Source organism: Alternaria infectoria (genome assembly GCF_024043175.1).
Source record: "Alternaria infectoria strain BMP 0036 chromosome Unknown scaffold_13, whole genome shotgun sequence".
Taxonomy (NCBI): domain Eukaryota; kingdom Fungi; phylum Ascomycota; class Dothideomycetes; order Pleosporales; family Pleosporaceae; genus Alternaria; species Alternaria infectoria.
This window is the reverse complement of record NW_026250702.1, coordinates 755,596-774,832: the sequence shown is the minus strand read 5'-3', so window position 1 is coordinate 774,832 and position 19,237 is coordinate 755,596. Positions and strand designations below refer to the sequence as shown.

The window sequence follows — 19,237 nt, the reverse complement described above, 5'->3', positions numbered from 1 at the left end:
GATCCCTGCACGGTGGGTGGATACGGCCAATTGCGGGCTGGCGCTACTGTGCTCTGTATGCGTCGCTCCTGCCAAAAATGCAACTCTGACGAAGGGCGATCTCGGATTATGCGATGCGAGTGACGGGGCGATGGGCGATTGCAGATGCAGCGATGCAACGGCTGCCCGTTAACATATACTGGCTTTATGATCCGTGGGCTCTCGGCCTGGCCAGCGCCGGCTTCGTGATTGAAATACGGCACTGCCGGCCGAGGCAACTCTGGGAGAGAGGCGCGCACGGCCACATGGTTTCTGGTACGCGCCCCTACTAGAGCCGGAGCATGGAGACGACTCCAAGCGTCTGCGTCTGCGTCTGCGAGCACTCGTCGCCGTCCAACGCAGGCTTCCCTGGCCCAGCGCAGTAGCATCGCCAACAACTTCTTCTAGAAGCCATCGTGCGTGGCGCCCTGGCCAGCTGGAAAGTACCGTCGGTCGCTCCTGCCCGTGGCGCAGGCAACACCACCGTAAGCCTTCGCCGCGAACCATCCTATACCCGAGTCTGCTCCGGGCCAGCTCTTGGCTCTTCACTCCCAGCACCCTACCTAGCAGCTTGTAAACGATCTCTCGTGCGAACCGCCGCTGACGCCCATGCACTCACCATCACTTGCAGTCTGCCCTGCAATTCCACCTGCTCCGCACACTAATATGACTAACATGGCTCTGCTCCGCTGGCTGCTCGCTGCGACTCAAAGGGTCCTGGTCTGCATCGCGCCCAACATGCTTCATCCCTACCCGCCTGCCTAGCCACACCAGCCCGCTCACGAGCATCCCCAGCGATGGACATCGTCGTTTCGAACCGTCACTATGTTGCTCGGCCAGGTCGGCAGAATGCATCGTCTTGGCCGGACTGCTCTCGGCTGTTTGACTCTCTTGGGCTCTCTTACACACGCACTCAACTAACCGCCGCCGCTGCCCTTAGCCTGCGCTACATGCGGTACGTACTCTGCTGTTGGGACGACTACATGCCTTTGCCTATTGATGCTCTACATGTAGTATCGTCTACTCTCAAACTCAAAGTTACTGCACCTTAGCACCTAGCGCTGTGATCACTAACCACCGCGACAATACTCGGCAGGTCTTGCGTTGCTTTTTACCCCATGGTCTGCCTGTCTGGGGTAACGAGTCTGTCGCTTACCCGCCTGCATCACCGACTGCCTGACTGCCTGACTGCTATAGCTGAAGCTACCGACGACCCGAAATGTCGTGCTCGTCCACCAACCACGACACGATAGCACACACCAAACCCCCACGGCCGCCTCACAAGCCTCATTTCCAACTCCTAACTTCCGTCAGTTGCATATTCGAAACATGCAGCCTGTCCCGTGACGGGCACCGAGCACCGGAGTCTTCTCATACCGCAACTATGTCTGCCCTACCCAAGGCCAGCCATCCTTGCAAACGTCACGCCCGGCTCGCTTCACGTCGTGAGCGCTCGTTTCATTGGACCCTGCAGCAGCTCATTCTCCCACGTCGTGCTCAATGAGGGATCCCGCCCTACACCAGTCCCAATTTCATCCCACTTGCTGTGTCACTCCAGACACCTCATCACCGCCCCAGCGAAACACGTACCAAAGACGTCGTCCCGCGGATTACGACGTCTTCGAAATATCACCGACGGTACGCGCCTGCACTCGTCATGCTTATGCTGACTGGCCTCCTCGGCGAGGGCGGAATCCGTTGGGGCGCGGCTCTCCCGCTGTCGCTTGTATACAGCACCACCGCCAAGCGCTATTGGCGGAAGGCACAACCGGTGCAACTTCCGACTTGCGAGCCAGACACACGGCTGGGTGGCGACGTCACTCACTCTGCCCATCCATCGCCATACGGCCCCAGCCCTGAGATGCACCTCGTCTCAGCTCTCGTTGCCAGCCACCAATCCAGCGTTCTTCCGCCACGCACGGTACCGTCAGCTGAATCGTCGCTCCTGACCCGAGACGAGCGCATCTTGGTACAACTCTTGCAGTAAGTGTGGCGAGCGACGCATCGTCAGATTCACGATGCCCCAAGATCGCATCAGGACTCCAGCCCCAATCCTGGCTAGCAGCCTTCACCGCCAACTGCCGCCGTGACGTACCCGGTATAACAACGTCTGCTATCCGGTAGCGCACGACAGTGCATCATCTCCTAGGCTGCTTGCAGATGTATTGCATCTTCCGATCTTATCAATGTCTAAACTGCACCATGGCCCTTTTCCGCCGGTTCACAGTACCATGGAAGACACTCTGGGGTAACGGCTACAACGGCTATAACTCCAGACAAGAACACTGTCATGCCAATTGCGGGGTAAAAAAGTAACTCTGGTATCCAAGTACGCCGACGTAGACTGACCCGAACATCAAGCGAATGTTCTGTACCAACATCTGTGACGACTCCAGCACGCAGGCATGAAGCCAGCGCATGGCACACGCAAACGCCCCAAACGCTCCCGGAATCGGATCCATCAGTGTCCAACGTTGCGACACTACGTGGTTAGAAACGGCCCTTCATCATGTTCACAATATGCGCGTCATTGCTTTTGGCGTCAGGCACGCCTACCCCAGGGGACGAATCGCAGACCATAGCAACCCGTGCTACTATCGTCTAACGTCAGTAGTCTAATTCACCTCGCTTAAAGGCTCAGCTCTCGCTGTCACGTTGTCGACAATGCAACACCAAGCAACACGGATAATGACTTATCCCACTCGGTAGTCGCAATTTTTATGAAATTGTCCGAAACATGATCGCTTGTGGCGCCTCACACGATGTCTCGAACCCACACTGCACTGTCTAATACGTTGTATCCGCCATCTCCACACCTCCACCTGCAGCGCCATGCATGATTTCAAGCTTCAACGCTAGAACCTCTAGCGCGGGCTCGGTCCTTTCTTGGGTCACGTTATCGGGCCGCTACCATACACGCAGAGCACATTCGGCAACTGCCAGAGATCAAATGTTGACGTGAACAGATGTGCAGCATGGATTGACATCGGAATACCGATTCTAGATTCTCCGACTATGCAATCGAAGGATTCCGGCCCTGGACAGCTGAGACGTTGTGATGTTGTGTTCGGTCAAATACATCATCTTCGGCCCTACATCCATGGGCAACACGAGCGCACGATCAGCCTTGTGACGTCAACCTCGACAGGATGAATCGTTCCTCTAGGCAGCTGAACCTAACGCTGGCGAACTGCTCCGCGAACGATGTTGTTAGAGGCGATGGGATCGAGCATGGCCGACCTTATCTACCTGATCGGCAATATGCTAGTAATAGCTTCCTCCCGCACTTCGGGATGACTACATCCAGTGTGTTGATATGCGAGCCCGCGCGTCACTGTCGCGCATGTGTGCGGCGTGGCATATGTCATCCCGCCAAACCCTGGCTTTTGTGACGAAAGATGCAGCACTCATCAGTCGATGCTCCTCGGAACCGCAATCACATTCCAGAGGGACTGACCTTCCAAAAAGGTATACTATGGGAATTTGTACTCGACGATCGTTCAGGCGTAATGTGGCAGGTCCGGCTTGCTTTACCCGGTGGGATGCACGTTGGAAGTGAATCATTTGTATTGGATGATCGTCGATATCGTCAGGCTTCGTGAGTAATGCTGTGTACATGACTTCTTTCGCTCACCCTGATGGTCACGGACGGCTCTTGACATCAGAAGACACGTGTGCTCATTACAACACCCGATTACCTCTTGCCCTTCGATCCGTCAACAACGAGAAATGGAGATGCTTATCTGTGGAACAACCATACACGCAAGAGACCCATCACGACCGAAGTACTGCCTGGCAGCGATGCACAATAGCAATGAGAGTGTGTCATATGGACATGTCTTCGTTTCAATATAGGGGTATCTTCTCAGTATTCGTGGACGACATGCCGCCCATCGGAGCTTCGGAATGCGGCCGACAACTTTCACCCTCATTCTCTTTCATGGACATCTCTCGAAACCACTGCGGCAACTCGTCTCTCCAGCATATCATCACCGCATAGTCTCGTTGACTACTCGTTGTGTATGCCTTAAATGTGCAACACTGGATAGGACACTTTAGGGCGAACGCAGTCGACCACAAACACACATGTGGATGGGAATCATATCTCCGCAAAGGAGTTAGACACGAAATACTGCGATAACTTGACTTCAGATATCATGTCGCATTCTTCAACGCATGGCTCTACGGTAGTAATGGAGTGAGTATTAGAACAACGCTTTTCAAAATCTGTCAACCGATGCAACACTACCTCATTTCAACGATCCAGATCGGAGCCCTCAATCTCCGTACGCGGCTTCCTCCTCCCTTTCCCTTTCTTCTTGGCTCCTTCAGCCTGCAGCACCGTCTTCTCAGCAGCACCAGCAGCACCAGCGTCCGCCCTCCCAGCCATCCTCTCCAGAACAGCCTTCCTAGCTTCCGCCTTCTCCTTCCTCTCCTTGCCCAGCCAATCAAACACGCCCTCCACATTCGTAAACTGCATGAACCCACCCTCTCTCCACGCATCCCCATGTATCTTCTTCCCGGTTTCATTATCCATCGAAGCAGACTTTTGCGAACTGAGCGCCCGTCCCCAACGACAATACACCAAGCCTTGTGTGAGTACACGCATTCTCACACCCATATTCTTGTACTCTCCTTTTTCGTAGACGGGATTGTTAGCGGTAGACGAGCCGGCCTCCCACCCACCTTTCCGATACGCAGTCACCCCGTTGAAACATAGGATCTGCGTCAACCCCGTATCGCCCCTCGCACGCTTCTTCTCAGTCTCACTCAACGCATCACGCCGCTTCTGCTCATCCTTGTCTACGTCTTCGTACTTATTCCGCATATTTTGTTGGCGCATGGAGGGATCGTTCCAACACTCCATAATCGACGAATCATAGTTATCTTCTTTGAAGAGCGGGACGTGGTGGTATGCTGTGTGCGGATCAAGGTGCATGTGCAGGGAGAGGAGGCCGGCGGAAACGACGAGGTGGCGGAGGGGGTTGAATATATCTTTGAGTGTCGGAGGGGGGATAGGGAGTGGTGTGGAGGCGGGGTAAGTAGGCGGGTGGACTAGGGAGAGGAGGGGCGAGAGATGTATCCACAGTGCTCCGATGATGGTGTTGGCGTGGGCGTTGAAGTTTGCTGGGAGGGATGTGGGTGTGGGGAGGTGGGTGAGGATGGTGGATGCGTAGGCGGCGTTGCGGGTGAAACCTATTCATGTCAGTTCAAATCTCTCCATCCTCTCCATCTTCTTCACTTCATCCAAACTCACCATCCTGATCCTTCATCTCCCTCTGCACCTTGCTCACAGCTCTAACACCCTCCTCCGTCCCACCAAAGAACGCATGCTGCAACACCTGCACAGGTAGAGATACGAGGTCAGTACATTTCTCACATGCACTTCGTAAAGCCAGAACTTACCTGCTCACTCAACACATTCCCAATCATCGCACAAACCAACGCACGCAGTTTCTCTTTGTTGACAAAAAGATCGTGCCACCCCCATAGTCCGCTAGGCCCTCCACTCGCCACACAGTTGATTAGTTTCGCCGTCTCTGGTGTTAGGGTTTTGAACCACTCTTTCTTCACTGTGATATCCTCGTTCTCATCCGTCATCGTGTGTGCGCGGACAGCGCCAGAAGCGAAATATCTCTCAGCAAACTCCTCCACAGCGCTCATGAGCCCCCACAACCCATCCCTTATCTCCGCGTCGCGGAAGGCGTAGTCTGGCTCTGAGGGTAGTTCTGCGCGGATGAGGCGGGGTGAAGCGTGGAGTTCGCGGGCGCGTAGGTTGGGTTGCTCGGACCATTTGTCGGCGGGTGTCTGTTCGTGCCAATTCCGAGGATATTCGAAGCCTGGGGGGTGGGTTGGATGGGTTATGGGGAGGGGGTACGTCATTGTGTGTTGGGATGGTGGTTGTTGTGGTGATGGTTGTGATGGTGTGATGCTTGGTTTGGTGGGTAGAGGTGAAGGTGAAGGTTTGGCAGGTGTAGGCCCTGTGGTAGTAGTATTTGATCTAACAGCCCCAGTCCTTGGTCTAGGCTGTTTGCCAACAGGTGTGTGTTTGAGTCTGTCTACTTCGATCTCGCCCATACTAGTAATAACAGGCCCGGCTGACGAGGTGGTGGGAGAAAACGATAGTTGCAGGTCGTCGTCGCTGCTGGACCAATCTATTTCATCGATCGCTTCGTTTTCTTCGTCCTCAGTCTCGCTGCCTGTGCATATCGACAGCGATGGCGACATCGCTACATGCGTGCTTGTTACAGCCAGCGTCTTCCCTGCTTTGTCGTGTGGCTCTGTCCTGCCAGTCCTACTACCTGTCCCACGCGCTTCAACCGCGTTGTACAGATCGCGCGAAAGTTTGCGCACGGATTTGGGAGTCGCATACGGCCGAGCATCGTCATCTCCATCTTCAACCTCGTCTTCAACATCAATCCCAGCTTCAAATTCAGCTTCGTCTTGAAGTTGGCACGCTGCCGCTACTTCCTCATCCAGCTCATCCTCATCCATCTCATTCCCATCATCTCCGCCCACCGCCACCGTACCCGCACCAGCATAAACAGCATTCTGGTATTCCTCCGGATCATACACTTCTCTCTTCCTCTTCTCACCCTTCCCACCCAAGCGCGAAGTAGACGTGTCTGTTATATCGCGCTTCTTGGTGGGTGGATGTTTAGCGGGCGAACTGAAGAGGTTGTGGAGGAAGGACATCGCGCGCGATGGTGGTTGCGTTGGTGGGGTGAGGATGTGCGCTGTCGCCAGGTATGGTGAAATGGCTTTACTGAAGGGTCAGTCGCATGAATGCGATATCTAGCGTCACCGGCTCTTGTATGTTGTATGGCCATGGTGGTTGCTTTGTCTTTGTTAAGCCGCGACCGCATCCGGCAGTTTGTGGGAGCGTGCAGCCGGATGGAGGTTTGCGATTGTTTTTGCGCGGGAGGAACAAAGACACCAAGAGCTGATACTGTGGTATCTTTGCGGTGCAGCGCAACAATGGGTGTCTTTGACGTGGCGATCGTCTATTGTGTTGGCAAGTTAGAGTGAGGTCCGGTGAGGGTATATGCATGCGTCGCATCCTTCTAGCTCACACATTCAGCTATCAAATTAGCAGAAGACACAACAAGGCACTTCGAACCTGATTGAGGAAAAACCACTATCATTACCTCAGTGTAGAGTAAAACCCGCTATGCTAGATACGCCTGGCTCGATAAGTAAATGTAGAGCGATGATGCAAGGAAACGCTAGATGACAACAGTGATAGACAAAGAAACTTGTATTGGTTTTTATGACTTTGGCGGTGGTGTAAAGTTCTTGTAGAAACAAGAACATAACGTGCTCTCAATCTGAGGCTTGAGCCTGACGTCGTCGCCTGACGAGCTCGTGCAAGCTGGTACTCCTTGTCCACCTGCTACGCTCTGTTCAATCTTGACGGCTATTTCACGTTAGTTGGTGTACGTGAGGTAAGAGCTGCCAGTGGTGCTTACCGTATGGCCACGCCTTGTTTGGGACCTTTCCAACTGCGATTGTGTCGTCGGGGTATGTTTGCTGCATCTTGGTGTACAAGATGCCCTGCATGTTTGTCGCACCGTAGTCGCACTCAAAGTCGCCTCTCTTCCCTCCAAGGCTTCCCGTCATGTTGACCGTCTTTGACCGCGTGATTTGGAACCGGTATCGCTCGGTGTCCTTCCCGGCGTCCAGCAACTCGAGGTCTTCATTCTGGAACGTCAGGTCGAATGTGTCGTCCTGCTTGCCCGAAGATATCTTGTAAGACCCTGTGGAACCGCTGATGTCCCAGTTCAAAATGGTAAGAGCTTTCTGTTGGTCATCGTAGTAGTTTGTGTTCGGCGGGCATGTCCAAGTGTCTGGGTCTGAGGTGCAGTCTGTTGTAACAGTATCGAGGAAGAGAACGAGGGACCAGCTTCCGACGGGGAAGTTCGAGGGGACAGCGGAGGGTGTGGAGGTGGTGACTGCAGATGGCGGATCGTCGTCGGTCGTGGAGGGAGAGTTGGAGTTGGAGGCGGGCTTGCTATCGGTGCCTGCTGGTGTCGTTGAGCCGCCTGTGTTCGCTGCGGGTGTGCTACTGTGTAATTGTCAGCCCATATGCCCTCGATGTTAGCATGAGGTTGGCCTACCTCTTCGAGTCCTTCTTCAGTCCCATCGCCAGTCCAACGCCCAATGCCACGATCAGCGCAATGATCAGGGCGGCAACCACGGCAAGCTTCTTCCATCCCCATGCAGCACATCCTCTCTGTTTCCGTTGCCGCACGTGTCCAAACTTCTCCTCATCCCGATCACTCCACACGCTGACACTGAGATTGCTCCCATTGTGCATGTCCTCGCTGCTTTCCCTTGGCGTGAGCAACCTGCCGCCCGTCAAGACCGATTGGATGAAGCCAGGCTTCTTCTCGACCCGGTGGTGTTGTACTGGTCCGACATGCTGATGTGACGGGTCGTTGCAGAATGTGCTTTCGGTGGTGACGCTGATTTCGGCAGCCTTGGACGAAGCCGACTTGCCTCGTTTGGCGTCGAGGATTACGGAGAGACGCTGGCCAGCCGGCGTCGAGATGCGCTTTGCTGGCCGGTCGTCACCGATCTCATAGTGTGCCTTTGCGCGCTTGGAGCGATAGAAGTTCATTGGATCGGAGGTTGTGGGCTATATTGCTTGTGACTCGCGGTGTATGGTGTTCTGTGTGTCAAAAGAAACCGTCCAAGTTCTCCTGACTGCAATGGCTATCGCTCTGCGGGTGGCTTGCCGCTATATCGCGCGCTATAGCCTGGGAGCGTAGGGATGCCGATGACGAAGACAATGGGGGTAGGGAGGTGAGAGGAAGATAACAGGAGCTCTCTCCACGGCTGTCAGGCGCGACGCACCCGCCTGAGCCATGACAGCTCTCGAAAGCTTGTACGAGACGGAATCTTGTTGACATGATCCTCCTCAGGCCTCGAGCGTATGGGGCCTGCGCGATATCACGCGCTAGCGACCGTTATAGTATCGAAGTAAACTCCAACAGGCTAGGGGGTCACCCCATTCTCCTGACCATCACTCATGGAGCTGGTTCTCGGTGGAGCCGCACGGTGCTGCGTCGGGAACGGGTGCGCCATGCATGGGCAGATCATGAGAGCTTCGCGGGAGCTTTTATGCAGCGACAGGATGATGGCGTGCTTGACGTCTGGGGTTCAAGAGACAAAGAGACCCTCCGAGAGCCTGAGGCAGTCTCAACGAGTGATGTCGCACGAGTGAAGCTTGTTGGTAGTAACGTTGGTAGTTCGTTTCGCGGGCGGTGTTTGTTTTGCTGAGTGATTAGGGGTCGTGTCGCTAAATCCGGAGCCTGTTCCTGCATTCGGCCCAGGGATCCGGCTCCGAGGGATTTTGCTGCCAAGGCTCGAGCTTCACCTCACTCGACTTTCACGTGCCAACGTGTATACACCGTGGCAGTTACAAGTGGCGACACTCAGCACGCTGAAGATACCTGGCTAGGCGTTCAACTGGTATCGCAAGAATGTGATGTCTGATGGATGAGGAGCGACGCTAGCTGTCGAACGCGCTTTCCTCACGCGCTCGCCCTCACCGCGCGCTTCACCGACGCGTCACAAACGCGACTGCCTCAATCATGCTCTCGCCTACCGTGACGTTTGCACATCGCGCACTTCACTCGAAAACTCTTTCCCAGCTTCTCCAACGTCTTAAATTTGGCTTCATTGTGCCGCCACCCACTGGTACTCGAAGCCCTCGCTGAAGCTGTCCAGCAGTCTCACAAACCTCACCTGCAAGATGTCTCCTCGGGTAACAGTGCAACTCGTCCCGGGATGTTCTGATGGCGACCCATTGCACGTCCCTCCACCAGGTATACACACCCAAGTAGACCCGCCTACTCTATACCTAGAGAAGATCGGCCAGGCGTGGATGGAGCATCGAGGCGAGGCCCGCCCGGGAGTCAGTTACATCCTCGAAGCTTTGCCAGCAGGTTATACCATGTGGGAGCGCCCGAGACCATCAAACGCAAAGCATGTCGACAAATATCTATATGGCCATCCTAGGAAGAAGGCTTTCGACTCACCCAACCGCTACTTCCCTCACTTCGAGCATCTGATGAGCAACAATGGCAACAGCATAGGCTGTCCATGCACTCTATGCAGTGGCACTGCAGGCGTACTTCCGAAAACATCAGCCAACAGCTCCCAGGTGCGAAGCTCAAGCGCGGCGTCTTCGCGAAAGGCATCCAACTCGTCTGCTTCTCTGCCAAGCCGGCCTTCCAGTGCCCACAGCGTTCAATCGCTTCCACTTGCACCACCGCCTAGTTTGGCACCACAGCACAAAGGTCGGCCAAAGAAGATAACTCCGGGTCTAGACACGACCAATGTCGACAGCGAAGGCACCCCCGACGTATACAGGAACCTGATCGACAAGCTTCGGCGACACCAGTCTGTGGATGAAGCTATACTGGAGCCGTTGAGCCCAGACTGGCGAGCGGAGCAGGACCATCTCCCCAAATTCCTCGGCGATATAAAGGCACAAGACCAATGGGTTCCCCGAATTGGAGACATTGTTTTGTACATACGCAACATGCCCGACAACGTTGAATTGGTGCGAGACAACGCCACCGGCGAGCTTCAATTGTACGATGAGCGGCGCAAGCAGCATCTCGGCGTTCCACAATGGGCGGCAGGCCTGGTCACTGAGCCCGCTACTGGTACCACGGTTGCCGAGCTCGTCGCCGCTACCCAGGAGCGCAACGTGTCTAGCATAGGCGTACGCGTCGAACCGGTCCCAAATCCAAACGAGTCGGACAAGTCGCTCTCTAAGAGACACAAATACGTCTTGTTGCGACAAACGAGTCCGTTTATGATGTGGAGAGACCTCTTGCGTCGCATTCCCCAAGAAGAGTGGCATGATACTGTCAAGAACGCCCTCGCCCTTATGTCGACGCTCTCGCTCATGGGCAAATATCGCTTCCGAGGGTCGTGGCCGAACGCGAGCATATATTGTCATGGCATCTACGTTGGCGCTGAGATGCTTGCCGTGGGCGACACAGTGCGACTCCTTCCCAACAAGCAATCCGGTCAGTCTGGCTGCACGGATGTCATGAGCATTAAGTCCATCCGACTGAAGTGGACCAACTTGGACAAGGCATCGGACAACGACTACAATGAAGGGCGACCATACAACTCTGAGATATGGATCTACGGGTCAGCTTATACAAGCGACGTGTCACGTTCGAACAAGACCTGGGTTACTGAACATAACGTCGAGGCCCCACGAGTCGCAAATGACTATGCCGATTGGTACCCATTGCATCCTGCTGATAAAGAACTGGCAATACCTTACTCACGCGTCCTCGGTCGCCTGCATGAGCGCGATGCCATGGCCTACTTCCTCAAGTCCGATGATCACAACGCTCCAGGACTTGATGTCGGCCGACAAGCTGTGGTGGAGGCGCGCGCCTTTGCTCGGAAACACGACAATCGCATAGCAGCGGAGTCTGATGCCACATGGTACTGGGGAGACGATCGTGCTGACGCTCTAAACCTCCGCACTATCAACGGCCTCGATGTCTCCAGATACGACCTTGACCGCGACGTCAAAGATCTCCGCCGCAAGTACCGTCAACTAGATGGTATCGCCAAAGGAGACGCGAAGTCTACAGGTCAAGATTTACTGGGCAGCAACGGACTCCGCAGCTTCATGGCTCCCACCTTGCCACTTCGTACGAGCGGCGCGAAGGCACCGAGCGAAAGTGGAAGCTCATCCATCGCAAGTGCCAGCCAAGCCTCACGAAAGCGCACGCACATCGTCGACCTAGACGAGGACGATACTGAAGAGGACGACCTTGACGAAGAGATACGAGAGCGCACTAAGGTTGTCCAAGATGACCGCCAAGGTCCGATGAAGAAAAAGGCGAAGGTGATGGTTGTTATCGATTGAAGAGCGACTGGGCGCATATGACCCGACAGGCATTGTCCGGTACGAGCCATATGGTACGAAGATGATACATGGCATATGCCCTTTATGGCGAGAGAAGTTATGATACAGCGGACTCGGATACGATGGTTGAGACGATAGCCGAACTTTCTTTTCACGACGGCGGGCATGGAGGATCACTGTTGATACCCATTTACTGCGATATGCCCGAGCAACTGTATGCTCATTTACTGTACTAGATCGACACGACATTAGGGCAGATGCCAACACTGGCCTGTTAGCTGCCACAGAACCAACATACGATAGATATTCAGGTGTGCAGTTTCATTTTGACGATGTGCTTTCGAATCGACCCACAGAGCATCCTTCATCCCATTAACCTCCTCTTACCCTCCTCCACCCTCTCAAACTTCTCAAAGTCCACCTCATCAAGCTCAACGTTACTACTTACGACCAAGTTTACCTCGTCATCTATCCCGTAACACGCCCCTTCTGAATGCGCCGCAGCCCTCATTATACATTTCTCACCATTGCTTGTCTGGGAAGTATTGACCAGAAACTCGACCTCTAGAAGTGACTGCGCACGATGGTGAGATACAACGTGGGCCCAAGCACCTGGTGTGACTGTGGCGTAATAGCCAACAGGTAGCACAAAAGAGTCATAAGTGTGAATCACACCGAGGGTGACTCAACAGAGCTTTAAAAATAGAAGCGCGTGCGAATCAGTATGTCTATTACACGACATGGAAAACATAAAGATCTTCGTTCTCGCTAGGGATTGCGACAGCCTCTTTCGGAAGGCCGTCCCAGAGGACATACCAACCGCGGACTTGCAGGTGCCACTACACATAATCCTCCGGTATTTCCATGATCAGTTCAAAGACTGGGCTGGATGGACACGCGCATTCGAAGATGGGAGGTATTCTCTAGACCGGCGAGTGAGATCTAATTTTGGCTTGCGAAGAGATGTGATCCGGTTGCTGGCACTCATCAAGTTGCGCTTAACACACGGCATGGCGTATTCTCGCACACTCTTTTGCCTTGACTGACACATGCAGGCCTAGTACCGACTTGCGACACTTATGAGGATAGTAGGTCCGAGAACGACTCGTATCGAGCCAGGAAACACAAAGCGATGCTAGCGCCCTTCCCGTACCTAACACAATACAACCTGATAGACATAATCGACGGTGTCGAAAGACTGGACGGAATGGCGGATTTCGTGCCATTCAAAAAAGAGGGGTTCGAAACAGTCGCGATTTACTTAGTGAAGAAAGCATACCCTAATTTGCCTGAGACCCTGGTTGAACAACTAGGCCACTCTATCGCAGTGCGACGTCTTCGCCTGCTCCGTCAAAAGGAACATGGGGAGGAACTTGCTTCTCGAGAAGACCAAGACCACGAAGCACAAGCCGTGCCTGATGAACGCGCGAAGATCATTGCGCAGTCTCAAGATGAGATGGCGGGCGTCTTCAACAATTTGACTGTTGCTGACCATCCAGCCTTGGAACCAACACAGCGACCAGACGGTGCTTCAAACCAGCCGACAGTCGAGTCTGGGTCAAATGCAAAATCCTCGGAAGCCGAATTGTACCGGTACCCGAGACCACCTCAGCCATCAAGAGGCTCCGATTACTGTCGATGCGACTGGTGTTCCAAACGATTGAGTGCTGCGAAGCTGCAGCGCAAAGGATCGTGGGAGTACGTTACCTGCCGTATTAGCGCGTAATTTCTGGATGCAAGCTGACACTATGCAGATCGCACTTCGACAAAGATCTAGAGCCTTACACCTGCATCTCGGAACGGTGCCAGAATACGCCGTTGTACTTCGCTAGCTATAACAAATGGCAAGCGCATATGGCAGCGATGCATTCGGAGTCCTGGGCGGAAACGATTCATAAAGTCACAGTCTGGTTCTGTTACCGGTGTCGAGATCGGGGGAGATTCCAAAGCGAGGAAGCACTCCGTGCTCATCTCGAAAGCCATAAAATCCGGGGCCTGTTGCAAGAGGGCGAGGTACATATTTCGACAACAGGAATTGATATGGAGTGCAGAACACACTGGTATCATGATTTCCGACCGCCAGGGATCTGCTTATTCTGCAACTTCGATGCCGCCGTCACAGCAGATCCAAGAAAGGGGCGTGAACCGAGGAGTTCAAACCCCCGTGATGCTATGCTTGAAGCGCGTGAGGCTGAAGAGCATGTTCGAGACAAGCTCTGGGAGCACATTGGCCAGCATCTCAAGAGCCTAGCTTTCTTATCGCTAAGATGGTGCGAACATTACGGACCAATTTTCTAAGGGGGTATTGGGAAGGTGGATGCCGCGCAGAGGAAAGGATCTATCGGTGATGATGACGATGATCAGGAAGCGGCATCAATGGCGGGGTAGTCGGCTGTAATATCAATAGTATACGTCTGAAACAGCCTTCAATCTAGTATACCTGAGAATTGAGCGGGAATCAGCCGCCTTGATATCGACTGCGAGTGACAAGGCAAAGGAAGACTGCACTTGACAGATAATTAGGCCGATACGTACGATAGCGCGATTACTCAACATCCTGTTCCGAGGTTCCGAGGAACGCGTTGCGCGTCTTCCCCGCATCGAAGCTAATCATGCAACCAGCACCAGCACTCCAAGCTATGCACAACAAGCTTTCGGTAGTAGATATCTTGCTACCCATCTCCACGACAAGATGTGAGGACAAGTGACCCAACATCGCATCCAACAAGCCGCCTCCAACCCCAACATCACCACAATGTCCAAAAACCCCACCAGCAAACCCGTCATCGCCGTCGTAGGCGCAGGCCCAGGCATCGGCGAAGCAGTAGCCCACCGCTTCGCCTCGGAAGGCTTCGTCGTCGCCCTCCTCGCGCGTACAGAAGAAGCGTTACAAACCATGGCCGCGAACATCAACAGCGACGTCGGCACCGGCACAGCGCACGACTACATCACAGACCTACGCATCGAAGACACAGTAACATCATCCTTCAAGCGCATCCGCGAAGAGCTCGGCCCCGTCAACGTTCTTGTCTACAACGCCGGCGCGCGACGCGTAAACGGGCGTTCGCTCATCGACACGACGTCGGAGGAATTCGAGAACTTCACCAAGATCAACCTCTTCGGCGCGTTTTGGGCGAGCAAGCTTGTTATCCCGGATATGCTTGCCGCAGGCAAGGGAACCATCCTTTTCACCAGCGCGACGGGTGCGTTGCGCGGTATGCCAGGCCTAGCGTCGTTCTCACCCGGGAAGTTTGGGCTGCGCTCGTTGTGCCAGGTTATTACGCGGGAGTATCAGGCGAAGGGGATACATGCTGTGAATGTTATTGTGGATGGGCCGGTTGATGGGAAGTTAATTGGGGGTGTGATGAAGAGGCAATGGGAGCGGACTGGGCAGGCAGACAAGGCGGCCGATGTGGACAGTCATCTTGTTCAACCGAGGGATTTGGCGCATACGTATTGGTTCTTGCATACGCAGCCGAGGAGTACGTGGACGCAGGAGTTGGATGTTAGGGCTATGAAGGAGACGTTGTTTACGAAGCTGTAGGATAACAGCGACTTAGAATAGCATCTATCAATGTACCTTGTCACAAACACGTAGTGAGGTGTAAGATTACATTGCAATGTGACATCTTCACTGCTTATCTACTGCGAATAATGGGCTGGGTATAGCCCCTCTACTGTGTTACAATACTGCGTTGACTAGACCGCTTTGTGGGCTCTGCTTAGGCATCGACTCCAGTCTCCTCCCAAAAGAGTAATGTGACATCTTCAAGGCCTACAAGCGAGCCTTCACAGTCTTCTCCGCTTCTTCCGCTTTAGCTTGTTCGGCAAGTACCCTCCGCAGTATCTTGCCCGCGTTACTCTTTGGTATCGCTTCCACGAAGCGGATTCCGCCCCTCAACTTCTTGTGCGGCGACACACGCTCGTTGAACCATGATTGTACCTCTTCCTGCAGCTTCTCATCGCCCGTATACCCTGCTGCCACAACGATATACGCTCTTGGTAACTCCGTCACCTTTGACTCACTGTACACGCCGATGACGGCTACATCAGCCACCGCCGGGTGACCAATCAAGAGAGCTTCGAGTTGCGCCGGCGCGACCTGGAAGCCATTATACTTGATGAGCTCCTTGACGCGGTCGGTGATGTAGAGATTCTTATGCTCATCGAACTTTGCGACATCGCCGGTATGATACCACCCTTCCGCGTCGAAAGCTGCGGCCGTAGCTTGGGCATTGTTGTAGTACCCTTTAAAGATGTTCGGTCCTTTCAAACAAAGCTCACCTTCTTCGCCTATCCCCATTTCCTTTCCGTCATTCACCACCTTGGCTGACATGTTAGGCAACAAGTGCCCGGATGTGCCCAACGCCGTGCTCCAGGTTTCGATGCGTTGCACGCTCACGGCGGGTGCAGCTTCAGACATGCCGTAGACTTGGAGTATTTGAGCGCCGAGGCGCTTGTGTATCGCGGTGATGATCTCGACGGGTATTGGGGCGGCAGAGGAATGCAGGTCGCGCAGGGACTTGAGGTTGTACTGGTCGACAATGGGGGCCTTTGCCAGAGCGAGTGCGACGGGCGGAACGATGTAAGCGATGGTGACTTTCTCTTTGTCTACCGTCTCGCAGAATCTCTTGAGGTCAAATCCTGACATGATGTGATTGGTCACGCCGTAGAAGATGGTGTTTAGCAGTAGTGTAGCAATTCCTGCTTTTATCAGCGCATGTTTGATCGTGACCTCGTTGAGCTTACCATAGATGTGATACATGGGTAGGAAGCCAATACCCGTGTCTGTTTTCCAGTTGGTGTTGTAGCCATTTGCCGTCGTAGCCTGAATGCTGTTTGCCACGACGTTCTCATGCGTCAGCATGACACCCTTTGGCTCGCCAGTGGTTCCGGAAGAGTACACCAGGTACGCCAGATCTTCTTTGGGGTCGATTTTGACTCGGTTCATGCTGACTGACGCGCTCTTCAGAGAAGAGAAGTGCTGGACCGATCCCGATGTCTTGCCATCTCCGACCACAAGTATCCGATCCAGAGGAAGGCCGACTTTCGATGCTGCCTTACAAGCCACGTCCAGACATGCTGCATTCGTCAATAGTCCCTTGGCTTTCGAAGATGTCAACTGGGACACCAGCTCATCGACGGTGTACATGAAGTTTAGAGGACACACGACACCTCCAGCAAGTAAGACGCCGAATGTAGCAGGCGCGACATCGATATCATTCGGCGTCATGATTGCCAAAACATCGCCTTTGCGCCATTGCCATTGTTTCTGGAGGCCCTGCCCGAACCGTTCCGCGGTGGACCGTAAATCAGCATATGTGAGCTTTCGGCCGCTGGCAATGTCTACGAAAAGCACTGCTATCGTGTTAGCTGGCGCTCGATAGAAGTGTGTCAAGACATGCCATGATCATCCGGGTACTCGCGATCCGGTCGCTCGAGAAAATATGTCCATGCATCGACGGCGGGTATGGTAATGGGCGGGTATGACGACTCAATCGGCATTGTTAGCAGTCTATTGTTAGCAGTATATTGTTAGCAGTGTAGCAGGAATGACTGGTTATGGTGCAGCGTTCAGCTCGAAATAGATGTTATATTTCCCATCGACGTGATCGTCATTGAAGTAGCGCGTTCAAACATTAGGGTTTGGTACTTCAATGGCTACGTCCGTAACACTAACGCGTCAGCGGCGATCGCATGTGATTAGTCGTGGGTACCCAAGTCGGCACCGTGAGACCTCGGGAGAAACCATTGACATGGGCCCAGCGCTCAAGGCGGGCAAAATTCCCTCCGCCCGCACACAGGCATTTGGAGCCTGCCAGAGCATAATATCACGCGATAGCTGTAATCCTGAGCCCCTAGGTGCTGGCTCGGTTGAGCTCACACAAGCGGAACCGTAACTTCGGGTGGAAGGCGATCGTCTGTCTCTGCGGAGGAGAGTCCATGCTGTAGTTTGAGCTGAGGACGCGCACATCAGCGTGTTGTGGTTGATGAAGGTAACATCGAGTTCGGCGGGATCGAAAGCTGGGAAAGCGCGCCAGCCGAAAGCAGACTAGGCTAAGATCACGTGGTCTCGGCAGATCTCCGCGAAGTCCGGCTCGTGCGCACCATTAGCAACAAGAAGAGACATCACGCTCTTCACATGCATCAAACTCGTCACACATGGCAACGGCACGGTGGAGAACGACTTCTCTTACTTGTTCATTCACGCGAAAATTGCCTTCGCGACGTCCAGCAGGCAGAGACTCCATTGATGGTCTGTAACGCGTCGAGCTCTGCAGTGGCTCAGCAACCAAACCCCCCAATCGCCAGAAACGTAGCAGAAAGCTATCATCTTTCCTGGATCGACTTCGTCTCCACCTCGCTTCTGGGATGCTGTCTTCAAGTCTTCCGCCCTTGTCTCTTTCATGTCTGGCCCTTACACATGACCCGTGTCTCCCATCGCCATCAGCCGCACACTCTAGTCTGCGCCAATCTTCTTTGCTGAGGCACCCTCATCAACTTCCGCCTGCATGGCCTCCTTGCTCCTGTTGTCCTTGCCCTCAAGTGATGGTTCGCCGCCTTCTTCCGCCACCATCAGATTACCGTCTTCTCCAATACCAGCAGCTACCTCCTCGCCGTCCTCAGCCACGTCTACCTCTCCTACGGGGGCGCCATGCTTAGCAATCGCCCCCAGCGCGATAGTAAGATGACCGAGAGTCATGTGATCGTTTCCGATTGTGCTGTACACTGATCTATGGCCGGTGTAGAGCATGATAAGCTGGAAGAGCGCCTTCGTAATGAAGGCGAAGCCACTCACACGTCCACTCTTTGTGAACTTGCTGAAAACGCCAGTGCCCTTGAATCCTTGTGATCCATGCACCTGCTGATTCACACTGCCGTCTTCAACAGTGTAGTAGTGCAGACCTTTGAACTTTCCCGTCGTCTTTGCGTTGACTTCAGTCAGCCATAGCTCGTTTTTTATCTCTCCAGATCGAGTGGAGGTGTAGCCGACTCTGAGAGCGAAGCGGCCCGGCACATGTTCTTTGATCTCGAAATCGTCGTGCGCAAGCAATATGGAGAGCCCAACTGGATGAGCATGTTTCAGGTAGTTGAACAACTGGTCTTGGGTGTATATGCCATTCTTCGAAGCTGGGAACAAAGTCAGTGACATTCCGGCCTCGAATAAGTGCGACGTACTGTGCTTGTAGCGCTCGTATTTACTACACGCCATTTCGCAATGAGTACGTGCTCTGGACGGATGTGGTGTACGAGTAAGAAGAGATTGAAATCTCTGAGGGTCGAAGGAGGGTGGCTTTTGTGAAACACCTA

At 53.9% G+C, this 19,237-nt stretch overlaps 7 protein-coding genes across 7 annotated transcripts; 3 read left to right on the top strand and 4 right to left on the bottom strand.

Annotated features, from left to right (window-relative positions):
* Positions 1 to 4,273: 4,273 nt before the first annotated feature.
* On the bottom strand, positions 4,274 to 5,278 carry J4E92_007751 (uncharacterized protein; the record flags this gene model as incomplete). Its single annotated transcript, XM_051499114.1, has 2 exons — positions 4,274 to 5,214; positions 5,272 to 5,278. 2 exons carry the CDS (start codon positions 5,276 to 5,278, stop codon positions 4,274 to 4,276), a joined length of 948 nt encoding a protein of 315 aa, XP_051350849.1.
* A 2,853-nt stretch (positions 5,279 to 8,131) lies between these two features.
* J4E92_007750 (uncharacterized protein) lies at positions 8,132 to 8,601 on the bottom strand (the record flags this gene model as incomplete). The annotated part of the gene is made up of 2 exons (XM_051499113.1): positions 8,132 to 8,572; positions 8,593 to 8,601. 2 exons carry the CDS (start codon positions 8,599 to 8,601, stop codon positions 8,132 to 8,134), a joined length of 450 nt encoding a protein of 149 aa, XP_051350848.1.
* A 1,174-nt stretch (positions 8,602 to 9,775) lies between these two features.
* Positions 9,776 to 11,926, top strand: J4E92_007749 (uncharacterized protein; the record flags this gene model as incomplete). Its single annotated transcript, XM_051499112.1, has 1 exon — positions 9,776 to 11,926. The coding sequence occupies one exon, from the start codon at positions 9,776 to 9,778 to the stop codon at positions 11,924 to 11,926; it is 2,151 nt and encodes a 716-aa protein (XP_051350847.1).
* Positions 11,927 to 12,936: 1,010 nt separating this feature from the next.
* J4E92_007748 (uncharacterized protein) lies at positions 12,937 to 13,652 on the top strand (the record flags this gene model as incomplete). The annotated part of the gene is made up of 2 exons (XM_051499111.1): positions 12,937 to 12,941; positions 13,019 to 13,652. 2 exons carry the CDS (start codon positions 12,937 to 12,939, stop codon positions 13,650 to 13,652), a joined length of 639 nt encoding a protein of 212 aa, XP_051350846.1.
* A 1,029-nt stretch (positions 13,653 to 14,681) lies between these two features.
* On the top strand, positions 14,682 to 15,470 carry J4E92_007747 (uncharacterized protein; the record flags this gene model as incomplete). The annotated part of the gene is made up of 1 exon (XM_051499110.1): positions 14,682 to 15,470. The coding sequence occupies one exon, from the start codon at positions 14,682 to 14,684 to the stop codon at positions 15,468 to 15,470; it is 789 nt and encodes a 262-aa protein (XP_051350845.1).
* Positions 15,471 to 15,701: 231 nt separating this feature from the next.
* J4E92_007746 (uncharacterized protein) lies at positions 15,702 to 17,159 on the bottom strand (the record flags this gene model as incomplete). Its single annotated transcript, XM_051499109.1, has 1 exon — positions 15,702 to 17,159. The coding sequence occupies one exon, from the start codon at positions 17,157 to 17,159 to the stop codon at positions 15,702 to 15,704; it is 1,458 nt and encodes a 485-aa protein (XP_051350844.1).
* Positions 17,160 to 18,386: 1,227 nt separating this feature from the next.
* Positions 18,387 to 19,139, bottom strand: J4E92_007745 (uncharacterized protein; the record flags this gene model as incomplete). The annotated part of the gene is made up of 2 exons (XM_051499108.1): positions 18,387 to 19,057; positions 19,106 to 19,139. The coding sequence occupies 2 exons, from the start codon at positions 19,137 to 19,139 to the stop codon at positions 18,387 to 18,389; spliced, it is 705 nt and encodes a 234-aa protein (XP_051350843.1).
* Positions 19,140 to 19,237: the final 98 nt, after the last annotated feature.